The sequence below is a fragment of the Cajanus cajan genome, chromosome 5 (assembly GCF_000230855.2).
Source record: "Cajanus cajan strain Asha chromosome 5, NIPB_CcT2T_4, whole genome shotgun sequence".
Lineage (NCBI taxonomy): Eukaryota > Viridiplantae > Streptophyta > Magnoliopsida > Fabales > Fabaceae > Cajanus > Cajanus cajan.
Window position 1 is genome coordinate 64,765,682 of NC_138521.1, and position 25,801 is coordinate 64,791,482.

The 25,801-nt window shown below is 28.4% G+C and overlaps 1 protein-coding gene and 1 long non-coding RNA gene across 5 annotated transcripts; both read left to right on the forward strand.

The window, feature by feature from the left end:
* The first annotated feature begins 440 nt into the window (after positions 1-440).
* LOC109811878 (uncharacterized) lies at positions 441-4,999 on the forward strand. 4 transcript variants are annotated; one of them, XR_014434201.1, is made up of 5 exons: positions 441-747; positions 879-2,916; positions 3,034-3,091; positions 3,167-3,308; positions 3,674-4,731. It is a non-coding gene; the product is annotated as an uncharacterized LOC109811878 (long non-coding RNA). The 4 variants fall into 4 exon arrangements; XR_003805314.2 differs by lacking the exon at positions 3,674-4,731 and adding an exon at positions 4,738-4,999 and having other exon boundaries at positions 446-747; positions 879-995; XR_014434200.1 differs by having other exon boundaries at positions 446-747; positions 879-995; positions 3,680-4,022.
* Positions 5,000-12,456: 7,457 nt separating this feature from the next.
* LOC109811897 (very-long-chain aldehyde decarbonylase CER3) lies at positions 12,457-18,198 on the forward strand. Its single transcript, XM_020375747.3, has 11 exons — positions 12,457-12,868; positions 12,965-13,197; positions 13,299-13,531; positions 13,717-13,936; positions 14,728-14,855; positions 15,069-15,325; positions 15,447-15,554; positions 16,505-16,711; positions 17,285-17,395; positions 17,551-17,724; positions 17,835-18,198. The coding sequence occupies exons 1-11, from the start codon at positions 12,818-12,820 to the stop codon at positions 18,003-18,005; spliced, it is 1,893 nt and encodes a 630-aa protein (XP_020231336.2). The 5' UTR covers positions 12,457-12,817; the 3' UTR covers positions 18,006-18,198.
* Positions 18,199-25,801: the final 7,603 nt, after the last annotated feature.

A 25,801-nucleotide genomic window follows, 5' to 3' on the forward strand; every position in this document is an offset into this window, starting at 1 on the left:
AGATTAAAATTATAAGATTTCAATAATGTTATAAAACATTAAAAAAGAAAAGAATTAATAAATAGTAGAAATAAAAAATTATTAAAATTATAATATAGAAATTTAAAAATTTAAGACAAAAAGACAAAAATATACTTAAAAAATTATTAAAATTAAAATATAAAAATTTTAAGTGAAAAGACAAAAATATACTTAAAAAAATTATTAAAATTAAACTATTTAAATATATAATAATATTATTACAAATAAAATTAGAATATATAAAATAAAAATAAAATGACTAAATAATTTAAAAATTGAAAGAATAAAATATTATTTAAATAAATTATTAAAAATATAAAATATAAAATAAAATTGTAATTACAACTGTACTGATACCCTCTCAAATAACATGGGTACTATAGAATTTATCATCCTATAAAACTTGCTATCCACCCATCATCCGCACCCAATCTAACACAACAACATTAAAAAAAAAAAAAAAAAAAAAAGAACTCGACATATTCATATCTCCATTTTCCCCTCCACGCCATGGCTTCCTCTACTTTTCCTTTAACCAGCAAAATTCGTCTCAATTTAAGATCGATCTGCGCAAACCCATCACTATCACCATTGTCATGATCTTCTTCTCTAACAGATCTTCTCCACCACCGGCCACCAAACACATCTTGTCATAATTTCAAGTCGTTCACAACCTAACTAGAAGGATCCGATTTGCTGCTGCCAAAACCAGATGAGTAATAATATGTATAAACACTTTTACATATCAAAACTTTTGTCAATACTTATTCAATATATCCATCAAATACTTTTTTTTTTCTTAATTCTTTTTATAAAATAAACAGTTATTTATTATTTTGATGGCCTTGTCTAAAAAGGGAACAAGTGTGCTGATCTATTGGCTAGACGGGGACAAATGCGAGGTCTAGAGGTGGAGGAAATTGTTTCCCCTCCACCTGAGGTGGAGTCTCAGGTGTTAGCGGACATAGCTGGAGGTCCGTTTGTTAGATTGTAATTTTGTTTTGTTTTTCTTTTTGTCGGTACTTTACCAAAAAAAAAAACTATTTTTTTTAAGAAAAAAGTAATTTTTCTTAAAAGTAACTCTTATCTATTTTTTAAAAGATTACATTTTTATAAATAATTTTTTAATTAAAACTAAATTTAATTAATTTTATTGTAACGGATAAGGTTGGGTACCTTCGTATACACTTCCAGCTGTTTATTGACGATCTATATTTGTTTAAATTATCTGCATGTTCATGACTATTTATCATACTCTATGCTTACATATTTTATTAATTTACAGATTTTTTTCATCCCTAATCATACCGCGTATCTTCAACTTATTCTCTTTTTCTATCAAAGTGATAATTAAAGGAACGTGTTCACTGAATTTATCTCTTGTTATCGCATGAAAGAGTAATGATGTTTAGAATACTTGAATTTTTTAAATATTTCTTCAACACCTTTCATTTTTTTTTATCTATTCTCCTATCAAAACATAGTACTATCATAACCCGATAATCGTCATTGCTCACAGCAGAATGTTAATTGTCATAAATTCTGTAGGGCCTAATGTCAAAATAAAGACCCTTAAAGTTATGATCTATTCGGTTGTAATAAATTTAAAATTGTGCAAAAAAGAAAAAATGTAGTCTTTAAATTAAGGTAAAAGTAAGCATTGGCCCAAATCATTTCAACCCCATGACTTGCCAATCTGAGACCTGTCTAACTTGATGAACTGCAGTTAGAAATGGGCCTAAAATTATTTGATGCGGTTTTGTTCGGATTGGGCTCTTTGGGCCCTGACGATGACCCCTACTTTTAATATTTTTTATTGGCAGATGATAAACACACCTCCACTCTCATATAAACACACCTCCTTTTTTTAAAAAAATATATAAAATATCTAAATTATCCTTAAAAAAAAATTCTTAAACTTACACCTCCCTTCCCCGTACCCCGTTTCCTGCACCCCTTTCCCTGCGCCCCCACACCCCACACCCCCTTCCACTTTTGTTTATGACGAGGAGGTTGCTCTCAGTGCACACCGTAGTGAAAGGAGAAATGGAGTAGGGAAAAGAGCCAGCAACCACCATTGTTTTGCGTGAAAAAGTTTACAAGGATTTGGCATCCAAGGTAGCCTTTGAAGGGTCAATATCCCAAAATATCCTCATCATTTTCTCTGGAACTCCCTTGGTACCCTTTGTCCCATTCCTTTAAAACTGAAGCAAAACCATGGCTGGCTGACTCAACTCTTACATATATCTCCATCCAGTGTCTCTTTCTACTCTTTCTATTTGTTGGATTGTGGTAGAATAGTACAAACATACCTATCTTGTTCATTAATTATTAGAAACTGACAAACTTAATTGGAAAAATTGCTGGTTAATTTTCGTTGATTTTGCTTGTCTAGAAGTATGTATTGTCTAGAGGTGTGTATTGTATTTTTGGTAGCCATATCAGTACACTCTTGAATCATGATTTCAAAAGTTGGGATAAAGCTACAAAGATTCCAAAGTGATAAGCATCATAAGCTGTCCTTTTACATTTTGTGGGAAGAAATATGTCCATATTTCAAACAATTTGCCAGTTCCGTTTACTGAATTAGATGTAATTGAAGCAGTGCATGGAAGACATTTTCGATCACAAGTGGAAGGGAGTGTGGGGTGTGGGGGTGCGGGGAAGGGGGTGGGGGGTGTGGGGGTGGGGGAACGGGGGTGCGGGAATAGGGGTACGGGAAAGAGAGGTCTAAGTTTAAGAATTTTTTTTTAAGGGTAATTTAAACATTTTATATATTTTTTTTTAAAAAGGGGGTGTGTTTATACGAGAGTGGAGGTGTGTTTATCATCTGCCTTTTTTATTTTGTCACTGTGTAGTCTCTTTGCTAAGCCTTGCAGTGATCAGTGGTTGAAGGTACATCCCATTCTGAAATTGGAATTGTTGTAGAATAGATGCTATTGTTGAGAATCCAAGTCTCTCTTAAGAACTTTCTTCATTCCCTCAAGCTTAATCTCAAACTCGTCTATGCAGGAGCAACTGTACTGTACAAGTGTTGTGTAGACATTGGAAAACATGGTCCATTTCGTAGGTACATAGTTGTCATATTCATCTGAGTCATCAATAGTGTCATAATCATTATATTCTAAAATTTCAATGGTTCCAGAAACCTCTGAGAGATGGTCGAGGTGGCTTGACAAGTGGTCACATTTTTTGCCTTCCAAGTAGAATCAAGCAAATACCTGTCACAGGCCAATTTCCAAATTCAACATGTTTAATTAGTGAAAATACACCACTAGTAGTTTAAGGTAAGATGATGTCACAGACATGGCAAATTTTAGATCAATACGAGTTTTTCATGATTTTGACACTGCACATGCCCATCTTCTCACCTTATCATGTAATACAGCCTTATTATTGTAGTCCTCTTCAGCTTGCTCAAATCTGCATAATTTCAGAAAGTATACGCCAATTACACAGAGAAATGATGAAAGTCCCTTTTGTAAAAATATAAATGATAAAAGTACCAATTACACACAACATGCAAACTACGGACTACATCAAATTTAACAAATTTTAACTGATTAGTGATTACTTACCAAAAAATATGTACATTTGATCAGGGGAGTTTAATATTATGAATATCAAAATAACTTCCAAATAAACATGGCAGATACAGATTAAGAAGCTGGTCATATATTAGGAAGACAAAACTCACGATTGCAAAGGAGCTGGTTCAACCAACAAATCACAAAGACACTACCTGCTAGTCTTGTGCCTTTGATTTATTACGCCAATTTATATTAATCAAGGCACTAACTTATTTTATGATGTAAAAACAGTGCAGAATATAATAAAGTTATTAGTTTATGATGTAAATATTTTATGATAGAACGGATTCATAAAATTTATATTTTGTATATTTAGTTTAATTTTTTTTAATTACCTGAAAGTGTTTTAGAATATTTTTTAATTACCTGAAACTGTTTCAGAATATTTTTTTAAAATTAATCTTAAAAAAAAATAAAATATAAAGAATTAATAAATTAAAGTGAAATATACTATTTCATTTTTTTACTATAAAATCCAAATATATTTTAAAAAAAATACATCTTCACATATTTATAATTTATTTTTAAAAAGTGCTAGCAACACACTTTCTAACATATTATTTCAAATACATTCATTTTTATTAGTTATAATTTATTGAAAATTACAAAATTAATAGAAAATATTAAATAGGATGTAAGACTAATAAATTTCAACCATTTAAAAAGTATATATTTAAGAGACGATATTAGAGAATGTATAGCTAACATTTTTCTTTATTTTATTTTATACATTTACAAATAATCAAGTGATTTACCTCTTCTTTTATTTTGAATATTGTTGGGTTATGTTATAGTTTGTTGAGGTATGTATTTTTTAATCAAGAGGGGTGTACCAACCTGGCTTAAGGCCGAGCTCAACCGAGTTCATTAGACAACTTTGACCGAGATGACCATTTAGTCAAACTAAAGTAAATATATGAAATGCTGAGGTGTGACATCGGAGAAGGAAGATTGGTAATACACCTCAGCATATCAATGACATTGAATATGACTCAACCGCCGATAACTCTCAGAAAATAATCAAATAACAATTACACGGTTACTCAAGAACGACCACAGGTAATAATATATGCAATACATGAGATAGGACAGATAACTAACTTGATCTTTGGAGTCCTTTTTGCAGGTACATCCAAGACGCTTGGGCAAGAAGACCAGAGAGAAGGAATTCACCCCAGTGACCGATCTCATCTGACCTTGACTGAATCGAACAAGGAAGACGACTTATCCGAGTGACCTGATTCGTGTAAATACAAGGGGTATTATATATTAATGTTTATTAGGTATTCACACACATTTCCATGTTGAATCATTGATATGCAATTATCCATTTTGAGTCAAAATTTTTATGAATTTATTTTTAGTCATCAAAAAAAGCCTCTTATTAATGTAGTGTTTGTATATTTTATATATATATATATATATATATATATATATATATATATAATTTCTTATTCTAATTATGTGAATTTTTATTTGTATTTTAACAATTTTTTCCTTAAAAAAAACCTAATCTTGTATTGTATTTTTGTTGTGATTGTTATTTACTTCTGTGTTAGTGTTTAACATCGAATTCAACTTACAACTGTGATACAAAAGATGAATTGTTTTAATATTTGTTCAAAATTAAGAATATATTTATTCAATAGGTTATATTATCTTGTTATGTATTGGGATATTGAAACACATCCATGAATATATAAACCTCGATCACCAACTAAGAAGTAAAGGCTTTAAGTATCATTTTTGTTTATATCCAAAACTGTCTCCTTAGAGACCTCCACGAAGCAAAACGCTCGCGAGTCAACAAACAAGAAGGTGCAGAGGAAGCAGCAAGCGACAAAGGACGTCGGATATCGTGAAGAAGCAACGCCTATTCAGGCTGAGCATAATGGCACTATGCGAGATGCGAAAGTACCAATGTGGCAACTGCTATTCATTTTCTAATACTACTAAGTTGACATCACACATCCATAAATTATATGATTAATATAGAGTACATAAAAATACACAATAATTTTAATTATATAAATTAATTTTATAAGGTTGAATTAAATTTAATATAAAGTGTATTTTTTACTCATTTTTTAATGTTATCATAATTTATTCTAACAATTATTATTGGGTTTATCAAGTTATCTATAATCAAGTCGTTATCAAACTATCTGTATATATTATGTCTTACAAATTTTATGTTCAAGATATTCAATCCTTAACATAAGGAGATGTGTTATCGATTTCATATCGACTAATGATATACGTTAAGTTAGACTAGAAATTACTTTTTTATGACTATTATCAATGCTCTTCAATTATTTCTTATATTCTTTTTTCCTCAAATGTGTTTTTGTTACGTGTTGTTGGTGTCTTGTGTATGATTTGTTGATTAAAACAAAGGATAAGGATGGGGATCGAAGAGTTGAAGTGTTTTGATATGTGTTGTCAGAATTAGACTAGATAAGTTAGTTTGACTAATTGAATCAAAAATCGATTAGTCTACCAGTTTAGAAGATACATAAAATCAATGTATAAAAGAATTAATCAAAAATTGGATGAATCTACTCAAAACAGATAAGAAACGGTCCAAAAAACTAGGTTGAACCGATTATTTTTTAAAGAATATATATATTTTTTATTTTCTATTTTTTTAAAAATAATTTTATGATAAATAAATAAATATATTTAATAAAAAAATTTAAGTGTGAATAAATTATGTTATTTATTAATTTTAATAATTTTCTTATAAAGATACAATTTAATCTTTTGTATTAATTTATAATTTTTATATCATGATATTTTATATTATATTAATTTGAAAACTTTCTACTCTAAATATAAAATTGTTAATATATATTGTAATATTTTATTAAAATTTAAACTTAAATATTATATTTAAACTTTTCATACACTTTAAAAAATAAAAAAATGATATTTTATTTTAATTTTAATTTTATTAAATTATGATATTATGTTTATGTAATAGTATTTTATGTATTATTAAATATTATTATTATTATTTTATTAATACTAGTTCAATCACGGTTATTAAACTATTAAATCTTGAATTAGTGCCTTGACTAGTCTGATTTTAAAAACATTGGTTTTGATGATTTCATAAGCAAGCCTCTCAAGAAATTACGAGTGCAAGTTGTATTGATTAATTATATTGTATTAATATTTTTGATGATTCCAATTCATTAATTATATTTTATTTGCATGCATGTATGGATAATTGTTTTGTATGTCTGAAAATTAATTAATAACTCAAGTTAAAATTGATTGCAAATTAGTGTTTTTTTTATCGATCAGAGTTACATTGAAAATATTAGAGTTTGAACATAAAATCTCATGCATATTATTTTAATACCTCTTAAAATGAAAGTTGAGTGAAAACAAGTTAAAAAATTGTGTATAATTTAATTCACGTAAAATAATCAAATACCAACTTACAATAATTGATTAAAATGCTCTATTTTTATAAGTATGGTAAGTTATTTGCAAATAATAGATTATGTAATGAAATAATCGATTAAAATTTAAAGTTTTACAAATAATCAATTACATGGTATAATAACTTATTACTTTATTCTTGAGTGATTCCTAGAATCTTATATGATCAAAATAATTGATTATCAAGTGAAATAATTGATTATTCTAGATAATTGTATGTATATAGACTAATAATATTTTTAAGAAGTTGTTCTAGTATGGAAGACCTCTTCTAAAGAAACCTAGTGGATGTCCAAGTCTAACATTTAAAGAGTGTAAGCTCTTCATTCTAACCCTAAGGTTAGGCTTTATACACATATATTTGTGTATCAAAATATTGATATTTTTAGTATAACTGACTTTTGGAAATCTCAAAGTGATTCTCTTTACCTTTATATAAGTTGAAGACTTATCCATCAAACTAGCTCATTTGGCCTAGAAGTGATCATCCTAAGAGATCGACATGAGGAGGTTAGCTTGAAGGTAATCAACATAAGGAGACCAACTTGAGGGAGTTGCCCTAATGAAGTCGCCTTAGAGATGATCAACTTTAAGGTATTTATTCCAAGGAAGTCAGCCCGATGGCCGACAACCCAAGGATGTCAACTTAGAGGTAATCAACATGGTAAAGTTAGCCTAGAGGTAAATCATCTTTAGTAGTAGTGGATCCAAAAAAAAAAAAAAATTAGTGGACAAATACATAAGCTTTAATATTTTCATAGAAGAAAAGTACTATAAGATTTTACAAAATACATAATTTCATGACAAGAAATCAAATTAAAGAGTGTTTTTGTGTATTTATGTCATTGGGTCATTTTTAATGTGCATTTAATAATGAGAGTATAACATTTAATTAGAAAATAGTAAAATTAACACTAATTTATTCTTTTTTTATTTACTAGTTTTTTTTGTCTATTTAAAAAATATTATGATAACAGCACCTTTTATTTTGAGACAATTTTTTTTATTAAATATAATCTAAGTATTAAAAAATGTTGTGGGGACAATTATCCCTATATTCACTAACCTACATCCACCATAGATTCCGAGAAAGTTGACATGGAGAGGTTGATTTAAAAGTAATATATTCGAGAGAGTCAATCTGAAGGTGATCGATTTGTAACTTCAAAGAGTACAAGAACTAAAAAGTAAGATTCATGAAATTGTAAAAATTTTAAAAAAATATTTAAACTAAAAAATAACTTATAAAAAATAATGCAAAACCTATTATGTTCGGTTAGTAATAGTGGTCCATATAGAAGGGTGGACAACAGTAGAACTCTCATAATCAATTGGATTACTCTTTTAATACGTGATTAACTATTTTGAAGTTTGAAAATATTAAATGCAGAGTTTTAAAATAAATGTTAAAATATTTTCTTAGTTCCTATCAACCATTCATATACTTTATTTTTTAGTCCTTGGAGTTTAAAATAATTTTTTTTAGTCCTTAAAGTTCCTATCATTTTTTTATGTGAATTAAACTCACATGATGGTAATATATTCATTTTTTAGACGGTAAAATTCTTTTAATAATTTATTTGCAATCATCAATTTAATCACTTATTTCAATTATATTTCAATAATAATAAATATTGATTGCTCACAAAATCATCTATAATATTCATTTTTTTCTCTCAAATCATTAATTAAGTGGTCTCATCGTCCACAAAAATAAGTACACCATTACTGCGTAGATTTATTAAATTTATGTCACTCACATGAAAATAATCTTACGTAGAAATTAATGACAATGATTAAAAAATTATAAGTAATATGTTTAAATTTAAAATAAATAAGAAACATATAAAATAAAGAGGGTGTAAAAAGTGCATAATGTAATGATCCGTGTAGTTGAGGCGCGTGGGCAAGAGGCATAAGTTCATTATTAGACGGTTGTTGTTGTTGTGGTGTAAGTGCCACAACCCCCACGTACGTCCATAGGCAGACATGACCCATAATAACTACCGTCTTACTTCATTGTTGCCTAACTCAGCTCACAACTTGGACCATCATCTTTTCCTGCTTCCAACATTGTCAGGTACCATTTCCCAACCCATATTCATTTCTTCCACTCATCTATTTATAAATTAAGTTTTTAAACTTGCTTATTTTATTTATTCACTACAATCAACTAATAAAAAATATGATAATTATTCATATGATTTTACTATAATTTTTATAATAGTTATTGAAACTCAACAATTATAATATTATATATTAGGAGAAAAAAAGAGACAATACAAACTGAGGATAAGGGGAGAGATTATTAACAGTTATAGACAGATAAGAAGTTGCGACAAATCATCATGATAGTTACCAAATAGATGAGCATTAACCGTTCATGAAGGAGTTGTTTCGAGAGTCGAATGAGAAGACATTGGATGAGCGATTATGAAAAGTTACACAAATCACGTAGTGGAGAGCGGTTATACACCCCATGACAAGCTTTTATGTGAATAATTGCCTCCGATTATCCCTATAAATAGGAGAAGCAATCTCATACACGAGGCCGGTAAAATCATATTTGCACTTTCACAAGCACTCACTATCTGCGCATATGACTTCCGTGCATAGGATTGTTGGGTATGACTTCTTGGCCACCTTTTTCTTCTTTTCTTAGGACTATTTTAGTTTAGTATAGCTTAATTTCATAGTTTATTGTTTTCTTATGATCATTGTATATTATAACCTGACAATTATGTGAATTAAATAATGATTTGTATTGTCATTATATATATATATATCATTCACTCAGTCTATTTGAACGTCTACGTGCATGAAAGTTATTATTTGATAACCATTGATGAATATCTAGAAATAGGCACCTGTAAATCGCTCTATCTTATTTTCATCTCCGTTCTTAAAAGGCTTAATTATACATACCTAAATTAAAAAATTATGTACTAGTTCAAGTAAAAAGAACTCATAAATTTATGAAATTCCCAACAAACATACATGTAAAACTTAAAAAAAAAAATATAAATTTGTATAATATTTAACAAGAGACTCTTTTGCTAGTAATAAAAAAGGATTTAGTTCCTCTAAACACTAAAAAGAAAAAGATTTAATAGACGTTATTTTTGAACTTACTTGAAGTTCAAACTCCTGTTAAAAGCATTATATATCTATGATTGGTAAAATCGCAAGGAAATCATTCATACTAAACCCTAAATATGATGCTCAACCGTTAGATATAATGCTGAATAATCATAATAAAATCTATAATTTATTATAACATTCACCTTGAAATTTTAATCAAAAGTATGATCTATTTTTTAAATCTTTTCAATTTAGAGGATCCAAATCCAATAAAAAAAATATAAATCACGTTGTTTAATTTAAAATTCTAAAAAAATAGTTTAATTATTAAAAATATATATGATTTTAATATTTACTACCTTATTTTGATAAAAATGTAGGCATTATTTAAAATAAGATATAATTAAAATGAATTCTTTGATTGGATAATTATTTAAACAGAAAAATAATTTAATTTGATATAAAGCTTATAAAACACGTGTTGTGAAATGAAAAAAATAATGTGTAACTACGTCACATGAAAATTACAATGGAAAGTTCTTCTATTTTTAAAGAAATGGATATTCAATCTATATTAGATTACTCAAATTAAATTTTTACACGTATTTTTGGTTTTATTACATTAAGATAGCACAATAATGACCCTTTTAATATGAATTTATTTTAAAGTAAATAAATAAAGAATATTTTAAAAAAGTCAAAGACGTAAACTAATAGATTATATTTTAAATGAAATAAACTAATATAGTATTATTTATTTATAATGCCCTCATAATGAAAATATATTCATGCAACTCCAAACCTACTTTATCATCTGCCAACCATACAAGGGCATTTACTGCTTTCCCAGATCTGCTGTCGCATCTTCTCAAAGGTTCTAATTATAATTACAACGTAATAAAGCATAATAATAATCCACGTCCCTTTTTTATTTTTATTTTAAAAACATCATGTAATGCGTAATATCTTACACAAAATGTATCTGATAATCCCCGTAAATACTTATACAATTATATGATAAAGATATGATATGAAATAAAATGAATGGGTGAATCAAGGTGAGATGATCATACATTCCAAGATGGCGTAGATAATAAAATATAAATAGGAAAAAAATTGAGAGAGAAAGTGATGGATCTAAGGAATGATAACTTACAAGTTATACTAACAGCAATTTCCAATTAATTAAGAGTGTAACAGGCAATGCATAGTCAATAACTATAAAATATTTCTATATAAATATTTAATGAGTAAAATAAGTTTTTTAATTCTCATCTTTTTACTAAAATTTGTGTTAATCCTTTATTTTTGATAAATGGTTCTCAAATTTGAGTCAATGTATCCTTTAGAAAAAATTATTGTTTTGGATTTTGATTTGCGATTTATATTGTTTGAACGCATAAAATTATCCCATTATATTTACTATCAAATACACAAACAAATAAATTTTTATATATACAGTCAGTGGTGAATTCAGAAAATATGTTTAGTGGAGGTAATAAAATATTTTATAGTATTTATAAAAAAAATATAATATTTTTTTTTATCAAATACATAATTTTATCATAAAAAAACCTAAAGTATCCATTTTCTTTATAAATTATAATTATCTCATGAATAAAGTGACAATTTTTATTTTTCTTGTCTTTATTTTAGATTATATTAAAGTATAAATTTATGATTTTGTGCGATTTATTTAATATTTAAAAAAAAAAGAAATAGAAAAAAATTTAAAGAATAAAATTAGTATTAATTTATTTTCTATCTTATCTCTTCTAATTTTTTACATTCATTATATATATATATATATATATATATATATATATATATATATTTTGTCTGTATATATGTTTTTTTTTTTATAGAGATAGTACCTATTATTTTGGAATAAATTACCCCCTACCCCAACACATATTATACAACCATACAAGATAAAAGGGTTCAAAAATAAAAGAATTGAAAAACAGGATATTTTAATAAATTAAATTATAACATCAGTGTACAATAAATATATTTTTTTAATCTAAAATCTATAGCATAATATATTAATAAAAAATTATAGACAATTTTATTGGTGAGGAAAATTACTTAAAGAATAAGGTGTGAATAAAATACTAATATATTAAATATATTAAAGATAATTAAAATGTAATATAATATAATCTATACTACATAATAATGAGAGAAAAATTATAGTCGGCACAATTGCCCCGTCCCTGTATATAGTACTAGTTAAGTAATAATAATTGTATATCGCAGTTAGAAGATGACAGGTGGGAGACTGTGAAGCTTGAAGGCTTAATGTTTATGAAATAATGCATGATCTACCGCGCTTATAAATATACGTTATCGGACGAAAGAATAAACTTCCAAGTTGTGGCTCAAACTCTCAGACAGAGTTAGCATTTAGCAATTAGGAAAGGAAAACTAAGGAACAATTTGAGTTTGGTCACATATTGGACCTCTCCTCCCATATTGCTTGTTCCTCCTTAATTTCTCATATTCTTTTTCGGTACTGGGACTCTATTCTCTTTTAGTAAATACAAAAACAAGTATTGGTGCCAAGAGAAAAGGCAATATAGTGTGGAGCATTTACATTCATAAGGGAAAAGGTGCAACAGATATATAGAATAAAGGATTTTTTAGTGTCTCAATTGAAGTATAGTGCCGTAGGAATGGGGGCTCCTCTATCAGCATGGCCATGGGAGAACTTTGGAATATACAAGGTACACAAAATCTTCTTATGTGATGTCTGTGTTGGTGCTTATTTCTTTGTTAAAGAACTCACATGGGTTATGTGTGTGTGTGATCTTGATGAACAGTATGTATTATATGGACCGTTTATGGCCAAAGTTGTGTATGAATGGTTGTATAATATTGAAGAACACTCGTACTACAACCTCAGCTGGTGCCTTCATTTGCTCACACTAAGTGCTCTCAGAGGTCTAATTCACGTGCTTTGGGCTTCTTATAGCCACATGTTTTTTCTCACTAGAAATCGACGGATTATTCAACAGGGTGTTGATTTCAACCAGATTGACAAAGAATGGGACTGGTAAACATTTCTTTCTCTCTTCCATCTTTAGATAAAATAATTTATAAAAATGGTTTCATACATACATGTATGAGATGATCTAATATCGGTTTTTCAAACAGGGACAATTTCTTGATTCTTCAAACACTAGTAGCCTCCATGGCCTGCTATATGTTTCCCTTTCTTCAGCATCTTCCTCTCTGGAATGCAAAAGGTCTTATTGTTGCACTGATTCTCCATGTGGGAATCTCAGAGCCACTTTATTATTGGGTGCATAGGAAGTTCCATGGAGATTACCTTTTCACCCATTATCATTCACTTCATCATTCATCTCCCATACCAGAGTCTTTTACTGGTGAGAATCAATCATATTTACCCTTCTTCATTTTAATCCTCCTCTCATATTATGTTTGTTCTAAAGGAAGACTAGTTGCAAAGATGTTTATTCTGTTCAAACTTCAAAATTAATGTTATATTCATTTCAAACTACTTGTTCTGGATCTTGTATTGGTGATTGAAATATGACTTATTTTCCTACAGCTGGACATGCAACACTTTTGGAGCATCTTATTTTGACGCTAGTCATTGGAATCCCTATCCTTGGGGCTTCTTTGATGGGATATGGATCAGCAAGCTTGGTGTATGCTTATGTTTTGATTTTTGATTTCCTCAGATGCTTGGGCCACTGCAATGTTGAAATTGTTCCCCATCAGTTGTTCCAGAAATTCCCATTTCTTAGATATGTGATATACACACCAACGTAAGTCAATTTAGAAATGTTGCATCCTTAAGTTTCAAATACAAGTTACTGGCATCATATATTTAATTGTCAGACTTGACATGAGAAAGCTCGCATTGATTTCTGTCAGATTTTTAGCAAGACATGTGAAAAGTATTTACAGCATGAACTAAATGCAAAACCGTACCTGAATAGCTGTGGCACTTTAGGTTCTTTATGGCATATTTAAATGTTGGTATAGAGAAAGAAACAATTAAAGAAAAAATGAGTTGGATAGAAACTGAGGGGATAACTGACATTCTTTTTCCTGTGGAAATGATTTTCTTCCTTTTGTTTCGATGTTTAAACTCCTTCCGAATTCATTTCAATTAGAGAAACTTTGATTTTATATAATTACATGAAAATCCTTCCTATTTTAATAAAACTTTCAAGCAACATCAGTGATTACCTAAAAAATTATTCTAAATGCTTCTATCTCTCTCCCTCCTTCTCCATACAAACATATATATCACTACGAGAGGAGGGATGGGAACATTGGCCTAGAACTCACATAAGTGGTTTCAAAGTTACCTGAGGTTATCTCTTGTGAAGAGAGAAATTCAAGTAAACTAGTGGTCCACGAGAATTGAACTACAACAAGTTTTGGGCAACAAGTTGGAGACTATTAAGAGAATGACATAAGAAATGAACATGAATTTTCCATATAGTGGTCCAGCTATGTGTTCAAATGTGATTCCCAAGCTTCTCGTATTCACGTTCATTTCTTGTGCAGTTGTGTGTATTATTCACTCGCTTTCTATACTATGATGCAGATATCACAACCTACACCATTCTGATAAGGACACTAATTTCTGCCTCTTTATGCCTCTCTTTGACGCACTAGGCAATACCCTCAACCAAAAATCATGGCAATCACACAAAATATTAAGTTCAGGTTCCGGTAAGCTATCTAATCATTTATTGACTTCATCCATTTTTTTTTTTTTCATTTTGACTTCAATATGCTTGATGGGTACTCAACATCACGAATAGCCCTTCACAAAAGCTGTTCCGTGTTTGATTTGATGTAATATTTTGCCATTAGTTAATCTTTCTTATTTTTTGAGGAAATGCTGATATTCATCATATCTACCATAATTTTGCATCATTACAGGAAACGGTGACACGGTCCCACATTTTGTTTTCCTGGCACATATAGTAGATGTGTCATCTTCTATTCATGCTCAATTCGTCCTGCGATCCTTTGCTTCATTGCCATACACAACGAGGCTCTTCTTGGTCCCATGTTTGCCCGTTGCTTTTCTAATTTTACTAGCAATGTGGGTTTGGTCCAAGACCTTCTTATTTAGTTTCTACTTCCTCAGAAGTAGACTGCACCAAACGTGGGTTGTACCTAGATGTGGCTTTCAGGTAGGTCCATGGTACATTCATCGGTCATAAATTTGCTTCCATTTTTTTTTTTTTTTTTACTAAAAAGAACAGTAGTTAACAAGTATTGATTTATTTTTCTTCTTTTTCGAAATTTTTACAGTATTTCTTGCCATTTGCTACTGAGGGAATCAATAAGCAAATTGAGCTAGCTATCCTCAGGGCTGATAAAATTGGGGTTAAAGTCATTAGCCTTGCTGCATTGAATAAGGTCTGACGCATTCACTGTTTCTCTTGCTATTTATTTGACAAGCATAATAAAAAGAACGTGGTTAATTAATTGAATCTGGCCTTATCTGAGCAATAGTTGGTGATGGTTTTATAGCCTTGTAAGGTAGTATAGTACATCATAATTAATTACTGCATAGGAATGGTGAGTCACTCTGTAACTCATGAAACAAATTACAATGGCCTCCCATTTTTAGTCTAGATATACATGAAATGAAAATAACAATAAGAATAATTCTTTTCCAAAGGATTTTAATCTGCAAGGCAGGTTTTAAGTTTCTTAGGCATAATCTACTTTTTAGTTTCTAGCTTTCCTGGGATGTTAACTACCTCAGTGCGCTACCTAGCTAGTCCACGGCGCGTTGCAGAATAAAAGTAATAGACTATCTAATAATGCATTAGTACTTTAGACGACCAATACATGCCAGATCAATGATATTGTCATACACTCAGCTCAGTAATAAATAAAGGGTTTGTTTAGCATTTTTTTCTTCACAATATTATCTAATTATATATAAATGTTATTAAATTATTTTTGTGACATATTATCAAATGTTATATAATATTATATAATTAAGAAATTTTAATAATATTTTTACATAATTAAATAATTTTGTCTAATTTTACTAAAATAATATTTTTTTAAATTTTAATAATGATTTTTAGTCACCATCAAATTTAGGTCAAATATTAAAATTTATTTATATTAAAAATTATTATATAATTATATGTATGTTTTTATGTATTATTTATTTATTTGATATGAAACACCGATTTTAAAAAAATTAGAAATTAAAAAAATATACTCATTATATGAAATTCTTTTTGATGTGAGATTTTAATTTTAAAAATAATAATATATTGATAAAAAAATATTATGGATGATCGGCACTAATTGCATTAATTCCGAATGTTATTACTCACTCAATGCAGAATGAATCTCTAAACGGGGGTGGAAAGCTTTTTGTGGACAAGCACCCAAACCTGAGGGTTCGAGTTGTTCATGGGAACACGTTAACTGCAGCTGTCATACTCAATGAGATCCCTCAAGATGTGAAAGAGGTGTTCCTAACAGGAGCTACTTCCAAGCTTGGAAGAGCAATTGCTCTCTACCTTTGCCAAAAGAAAGTCAAAGTTCTGGTAATTTTTCTCACAGTCCCCATTTTTCACCGTTTCCCTTGCATAGTTGCATTCTACTTTGGTTTCTTTTCCTACGTACCTTTTCTTGCCTTAAAAGTTTAATCGAATTAAACTATTAATGGCTATTGGCTAAGAAGCTATGCACATATTGTCGCATAGCTATTAAAAGTCTCGAGGGAAGTTTAATCATTGTGGTGCCTATTGATACCATATCAAGAACCTAAAAAATTATTAATAATGATAATTTTTCTTTCAAGTGCTTGAGTTGAATTTGGGACTAGGGAGTAGTCACGGTGGTGCTAGTATACAATATAAAGAGGGGCAGAAGTGTCATGATTCTTTGGTTTATTTAATAACAGTTACTAATTGGCTAAGAATGAAATTAAACTGATATAGTTAATAGGTTCAAAGTGGTGGAATTTATTTTTTCATTTCACTTAGAGCATGTACTTTCTTTGAAAGCAAGACCAAGACACTTGACATCATTTGTAGTTAGATATAATGATGATTAAGTGTCATGATTCTTTGGTTTATTTAATCACAGTTACTAATGGGCTAAGAGCTACTTTGCAGATGTTAACTCTTTCAACAGATAGATTTCAGAGGATTCAAAAGGAAGCCCCTCTTGAGTATCAAAGCTATCTTGTCCAAGTGACAAAATACCAAGCAGCACAAAACTGCAAGGTACAACTATGTCATGATTTACAATTGTCACACTTTTGGATTACTATTTTTGGTACACAAGTTTGGAAATTGAATTATGACATATTTAAGTGGGAATTTATTATGTATAATAAATTTTATAGTAATTTGGCTCGTGCTTGGTTGTCTTAATTCAGAGCTGGATTGTTGGCAAGTGGATCACGCCAAGAGAGCAATACTGGGCACCACGTGGAACCCATTTCCATCAATTTGTTGTCCCACCCATTTTATCAATCAGAAGAGATTGCACTTATGGTGATCTAGCTGCCATGAGATTACCAGAAGACGTGGAGGGCCTTGGCTGTTGTGAGGTGATATATCAACTTCACCAATATCTGTCTCTTTCATTTTCTTTAATTAATTAATTGTATCATCATTCGGCAATTACATAATATTTGTCTTATACAATATATACATGCAGTACACGATGGATAGGGGAGTAGTTCATGCGTGCCATGCAGGAGGAGTGGTACACAGCCTTGAAGGTTGGTCTCATCACGAAGTTGGGGCCATAGATGTCAACAGAATCGATCTTGTGTGGGAAGCTGCACTCAAACATGGCCTAAGGCCAGTGTCCACTTTCACACACTAGATAATCCTCCGCTAAAGTATTTTTCCCAAGTTCTCTCTCCTTTCTTTTGGAGTATTGCGCATCACAGTGGCCATCTGTGTGGTTGTATTCTTTGATGTCGCTGTGTTACATTTCAAATGTTTCTTGTATGTTCATATGATCATATTGACAAGTGATTCATAGCCCAAAGCAAGCTAGCCACCTTCATTCCTCACTGCTTTTGTTATTTTAAAGATTTCCTTTTATATTCATTTAGTCAATGCATATAAAATATTTCCTTTTATATTATCATAAAAAATAAAATTAACGAATGGCCCGAGAGGAAGAAAAGAAATATTTTATTAATGCAAAAAGACCTGCGTTTTCACCTCTTCCTAACCAATCCATAAAAGTAAAATCATTTTGTTCGTCTTGAACGGGAAGTCACAAGAAGTGGACCTTATACGTACAAGAACAATCTAATAAATACAAAAACAACACTCGATCAAAACATAAAACACAAAATGTAATTATGCAGAAAAATGAAACAGAAAATGAAAAAGATTAAGAGAAGAAGTTAACAATATTTATGTGATTTAGTCGATGTGATCTATGTTCATGGAAGAGAACCACTTTGACTGCACGTAAAACAAGACCAGATGTACAATATAACAACCTGTTATTTTTATTTGCAACCTTTTGATCTTTCTAATTAGTTTCCCTTTCTTTCTGGGTATTTCTATTTATGTCCTTTGCACTTCCGTTCTCTCACTCTCTCTTTTTCATACTTAGATAGTAGGATATATATACAAGAGGCTTATAATTTTACCGGTGTAATTTTTACTAAGTATTAAACTGCTCAATAACTTTATATTAAATGTGAATTTTATTTATAAATCTAACCGTTAGATTGAAAGTTTATATCTCTTAGATCATATATACAAAATTTTATATTAATCCAAGATGTTTTGATACTTCATTTTTATAAAACAAAAGTGACGTAATATATTCATTTCAAAATATAATAAAATATGAACACTTTGATTCCTTTCAAGTTGTTCAATTTTAATAAAATTTGATATACACGTATAAAGTGATATGAATTTTCAATCTAACGGTTGAATTTACAAAATTCACAATTAATATAAAGTTATTGAACGATGTAATACTTAGTAAAAATTACACCGGTATAATTATAACCCCTCTCTATATAAATAAGACACTAAAACCAAAGCCTTATAAGACTAAACAAACTAAACACATATCAAATATTGAAGATATACTAAATAGAACATACCTATAAGACTATGCACGAGCGGTCCAACATATAGATGATCCACAAATTTTGAGTCAAACAAAAATTCTCCAACTTGACTTTAAATTTGAAGGAAAGATTTTTTTACTAGAATATTATTCTGTCTTTAAATGAAATTGATCAAGACCAAACAATGTGTTTGAACTTTGATGGAAATAGAGATTTATGAACATGTTAATAAGATTAATTTTTGTCATAAACAATATTCTTAATTTGAATTTCTTTATTCAAAAATACTTTGGCTATTACAATGAATTGTCACACACTTTTGTGCAATATCCAATTCGCCAATCATCCTTTCTAATTATAGAGCTTTCTTCACCCATTTTGTAAGAGCAATATATTTTGCTTGTATGTATAAATACTATGATACTTGTACCCTCTTCGTTAATATGCAGGTATAAAAAATATTTATATCCGTTACCTGTAGATACCTAATTATAATATTCATTTTATACTTGTTGTAAATTTTATCTACGAATACCTATGGGTATAAATTTGTTTTTAATCACTACAAAAGCCTATGCATAGTAAAGCTAAATAGGAATAATACTATTAAAAACTAAAGTTTTAAAAACCAATTAGGATAATTAATACGTATGTTAAGATAGTAGATCTAAAAATATTAGCCGAAAATATAAGAAAATGATTTTTTTATTTGTTCTTTTTGTGTTATTTATTTTTATTTTAAATAAAATATATAAAGAGAAAGAAAAATACCTTTAACTCGTACAATGATTTGTGATATTAATGGAGTAATAATTCTCCCCTTAATATCATTTAAACCATAAAAGTTATAGAGTAATCATTTGCTATCATAAATTTTTGTACATGGAGTAAAATAAAAACTATCTTCTTATGAAAATGAAAAATGAAAAATAGTTATTGATAGTATTAATTAAATAAAAATTTTATTTTTAATGTTATTTAAATAAGAGAGTTTAATAACTAGTCATTTGTTAACTTAAATTTTTGTATAAGGATACATTCTTTAAATAAAAATACATAAAGAAAATAAAAGTCATTACCTTTTGATAATATATTAAAAAATAAATATACAAAAATTAATAATGTTAATTAAATAACAATTTTATCTTTAATGTTATTGTGAATGTTTAATGATTAGTTATTTGCTTAATTTAAATCTTTACGTAAATTTTTTTAAATAAAAATATAAAAATAAACCTTTTTCATTTAAAAAAAATTAAAATAAAGGATAAAAAAATATTTCAAACTTACGGATAAAATAAATACTTATAAAGTTATATACTCCTCCGGTTCTCAAAATAAGACATAATTTAGAATCAAATGATAATCCTTTTTATAAGATATTTTATAGTTCATATAAATCATTATTTTTATTTTATTTTTCACTATTAAAGATTGTGTGTATATATATTTCTTATTGATGAATAATTTGAAGATAATTTTATAAATAAATATTTTCTCTCCAACATTTTGAACTCTCCAATTACTATTTATTAATTTTATTAGTATTAGTGTATAAATTTTAATATAAAATAATATCTTTAAATATTTTATAATAATATAATGATAAATAATAAAAATAAAATTGTTATATCATAATTATTTTTTATCAAATTAACAAATCAAATTAAAAAATAACTAATTATATTAATATAATTCTGTTACATGTACCTTATAATAAGGATAAAAAATATTTTATATAATATCATAAATTAGTTTAATTGACTTTTATAATTCGTATATATATATATATATATAAGATCTGTGAGTAACTTTATCTAAACTTATTTTATTCAATAATTCATGGTTTTAATGTATAGATTAAATTTATAAATTTTTTAAAAATTTAAAAATTATTTAATATTTTATTTTATTAAATCATTAATAAATAATTATCAAATTATTTTATATCTTGAAAGCATTCTTGGGTCGGTGAGTTTTGGAGGAATTTTATTTTTTTTAATATATATGTAAAATTAGATTTTTTTTACTTAAAATAAAAAATAGTATTATTTATGAAAACCGAAATAATAATGTCGAGAGATGGTTAATGGTTATTGGTTGGGTTGTACAGTGGAAATCTGGATGACAGGATCACAGGACAACTTCTTCAACAAAGCAAATGGTGGCTGGTGGGATTTCCTCAATCTATTTATTCACATATGGTATGATACAATACAACACGTAACATAATAATAATGCTTCGTACTAACCACATAAATTTTCCACATTATTTGCAGAATTTATCTAGTTATTGTAGAGGGAGGTTGGTAGCACCCGTGCTTGTTTTAATTGTTAAGTTAATTTTCGGTACTCCCTCTTATCTATAATTACTAATTATAAAATGAAGGCTTAAAAACTTATTTTGGCCCTTATAATAATTATTTGTTTCAATTTAGTCTCACTTTTATTTTTTATCTCAATTTGGTCCCAAATAAGTTAATTGGTTTCAATTTGAGATTTCCGTTCAAATTATTTAAACAGAGTTAACTGCCACGTAGATGCATAGGTGGATGCTACGTGGATGCCAATTTTTTTAAAACACCTGGAACCAGAACGACCCGTTCTGAAATCAGAACGGCCCGTTCTGGGTGCACTCTTGGTGTGTTAATTTTGCATCTGAAACATACCGTTCCAGATACAAAATTAACACACCACCAGTACATCAGAACGATTCGTTCTGAAACCAGAACGATCCGTTCTGAAACCAGAACTGTCCGTTCCAGAACTCAATGAAGACAATAAAGTATTCTTTATTAATTTTATTAAAAAATATAATAATTTTAAAAAATATTTTTTTATGGTAAAAATTTTAAAATTACTTATTTTTATAAAATATAATTCTTATAAATAGAGTAATAACTTTTCCTATTTCTCTTTCTGTCTGAAGAAATATTTAAGCGCCACTTTATAATTTTTTGCAACTTATTTAAAATTAGAGGAATAAAATGATAAAAATTAATAGGATAAACATAATAAAATTATTAAGTTATTTTTTTTAGTGTCCTCTAAATTTTTACATTCATTTAAAACAAAAATATTTTATATGTTAATTTGAATTAATTTAACGAAGTATCATATGATTTTTTTAATTTTTTTAAAATTTTTTATAAATTTGATCTATACATGAAAAACTTTTTAATTTAACAATTAAATTTTTAAAAATTTGATATAGAACATTAATTATTAAATAGAATAAATCTATTAAGACTTACTCTTGAAGTAAGTAAATTTTTTCTTCATTAAAAATGAAGATAATTTTACCACAAAATAAAAAACAATTAAATAAAAAAAATAAAATATATAAAAAATATTAAATTATTTATTATATTAGATATAATAACATAATTAAAATATAATTAATAATATATATTTTATAAAATTATTAATATTTTATATATAAAAAAAAGAATGAAAAACATTTTAGTGTCCCCACTATGATTAACTTAGATCTGTCCCTGCATGTGGTTGTGTGGTGAAATGTTAGTCATGTGTATCATCTTCCTTTACTTCAGGTTCTACCTCTTCAAGAATAGGTTGTTGTTGTTGGGGTACATCGTTAATGACTTCAAGGAAAAATATCATATCATTTCATCCTTTACTGCATAGTGTCAATTTGGTAGTAAGTGGTTCACTCCAGTTTAAAATGAAGTAAAATCTGCTATCATTGTCTTTAGTAATACACTGCATTGTCCTTAATGTTACACTGTATAGCCTAACTGTTTAGCAATTGAAGTTATCAATTTCCATTGACAATATTACCAAATTCAGTATTTGAAATGCTTTGTACCTTGGGTCTTTTTCCTTCCACGATTCACAATCGTGAACTATAATCATTGATCGTTTATGTTTAGCAGTCTGGAACCAGAATGACCCGTTCTGAAACCAGAACGGCCCGTTCTGGTTGCACATTTAGTGTGTTAATTTTGCACCTGGAACGGGCCGTTCCGGATGTAAAATTTACACACCAAGAGTGCACCCAGAACGGCCCGTTCTAGTTTCAGAACAGGCCGTTCTAGTTCCATGAGTTTTCAAAAAATTGGCATCCACCTATGCATCTACGTGGCATCCACGTGGCCAACAGTTAACTCCGTTTAAATAATTTGGACGGAAGTCCCAAATTGAAACCAATTAATTTATTAGGGACCAAATTGAAACAAATTAATTTATTAAGGACCAAATTGAGACAAAAAATAAAAGTGGGACTAAATTGAAACAAACAATTATTATAAGGGACTAAAATACTATTTTAGCCTAAAATGAATTATCCTCTTTTGTGTGAGTGCACGCGTATTATTTGTAAAGTAAGTTTATTTAAATTTATATATTTAATAATTTATATTTTATATTAAATTTTAATTATTTAATTATTAAATTAAAATTTCTAACTTATAAATTACATTTTTAAATTTTAAAAAAAGTTTAAAAATTATTTGATATTTTATTTTATTAATTAAAATTAATATATAAAATAATTTTTATGATTATCTATCAATTTAAATTAATGAAATGAAATGTCAAATAGTTTTTAAATTTTTTAAAAAAAATTGTAGAGTTGATCTATGCATTATAAACTTTTAATTCAATGGTTGGATCGTTCATATTTAATATAGAACATGAGTTATCAGATGAAGTAAATTTAGGTAAAGTTACTTTTGGAATAAGTGTATTACTCCTTATATATATATATATATATATATATATATATATATATATATATATATATATATATATATATATATATATATATGAGTTAATCACCTATACACTGTTAATGTAAAGTTTTTTTACACTGACAACCGATTATATCTTTTAATTGTGTCATGTCACTGTAATAGTGACATGACACAATTAAAAGATATAATTGGTTGTACGTGTAAAAAAATTTTACACTGGCAGTATATAGGTGATTAACTATATATATATAATTGTGTGTGTATTTGAATAATTTGTCTTTATAATTACTTTGTAAATTATTTTTCTCCCTTCCACCATTTTTTTTTATTTTTAAAAATTACTCAGAAACTACTCTTACATTTACTATAACACCTTCTATCCCACATGTGATAATACACAAATAAAAAATATAACTTAATAACATCATCTCTTATAAATAAAATCAAACTCGTTTAAGTAGAGAAAATCACATTTTTAACTTAAACGAACTAACGTAACCAAATGAAATTGTATGGAAATAAAATTAATGTCTCCAAAAATAATTTAACAGAAACAACATCCTAACCTAGTCATAGTTACACTCTAATGTCATATGTCCAATCATAACAAAATCCAACATTGAAGCTTAAGTTTCATCACCAACATTTTCAGCCTCATGTTGAGGATCACCTACATAACCAAAAGAAGACACCACAAAAGAAATGGAGTGATAAATATCTCACTCTAGTTCATAGTATATGAATACAAACTAAATAGTCAACATAAACAAGACATATAATAAGACATAACATACACAAATAAACATTATCATCACACTTGTTCAGTTATAGCATAATAAACACTATAGATAGATTATAATGAATTGTGCAATGGACACGAACTACAAATTATCATGCATGTAACGTCAGTAAAAACATCACACGTGTGCATTGTCACTAGCAATACACGTAGAGTAACCTAAGAGTATATGTTGGATTACAACCTTTGTGTACTCTCACTAGGAGCACGTACTATTGGGGTCTGGTAGGGATAACTAAGTCGCATAAGCTACATCTCGTGCACATGAGGACAAAATTGAGGCTTTTCAAACCGAGCTATATCCCCAAGGACTGATCCCTAAGTTTTTACACAAGGGGACCTTCCTTGGTAGTGTATTCTATATCGTACTCCAAAAACACATTTTATGCAAATGATGCATGTCAAACAACCTCAATGCATTAATTTTGCATATAACATATTCCTCATATCACATCATATACCCCATGTTCATTCTCAGATACATCAATTAATTAGTCATTGGTAAAAAAAAGTAGTATCAAGATCACAAGGTAATACATCATCTAATTCATACATGGTTCATACACAAGTATCATACGTTGTATCTCAAATTGATAAATATGACTTAAGTAATAGAGGTGATAAAAGGAAGAAAAGACAAGAAGAGAATGAGAAACAAGGGCATCAAAACGAGGCACAATCGTGGCTCACAGATCACAATCATGACGTTGGTACGCTTGTGACCGACTGACGAAATCCAAAAGGTTGAGATCCAAAATGAGTCATGACCATGACTCATGAGTCATGTTCGTATGTCGGTCATGCTTGTGACAGGATAGTCACAATTATGATTCACTAGTCACCCATGACAAAATTTGATCGTGTGATTTTTGACTCTTTGGACTACAAAACTCATCCCATCACTAGAATTCATCAAAAAAGACCATCTAATCGATAGAAACATTCCACAGAAACAACATAATTCATGCATACAATTCCATACTCAAGCAATCTCCTCATATAACTACCAATGCATTTCCTTAGATATGAGATTCCTTAGGGTTTTCCATGGAAATCCATA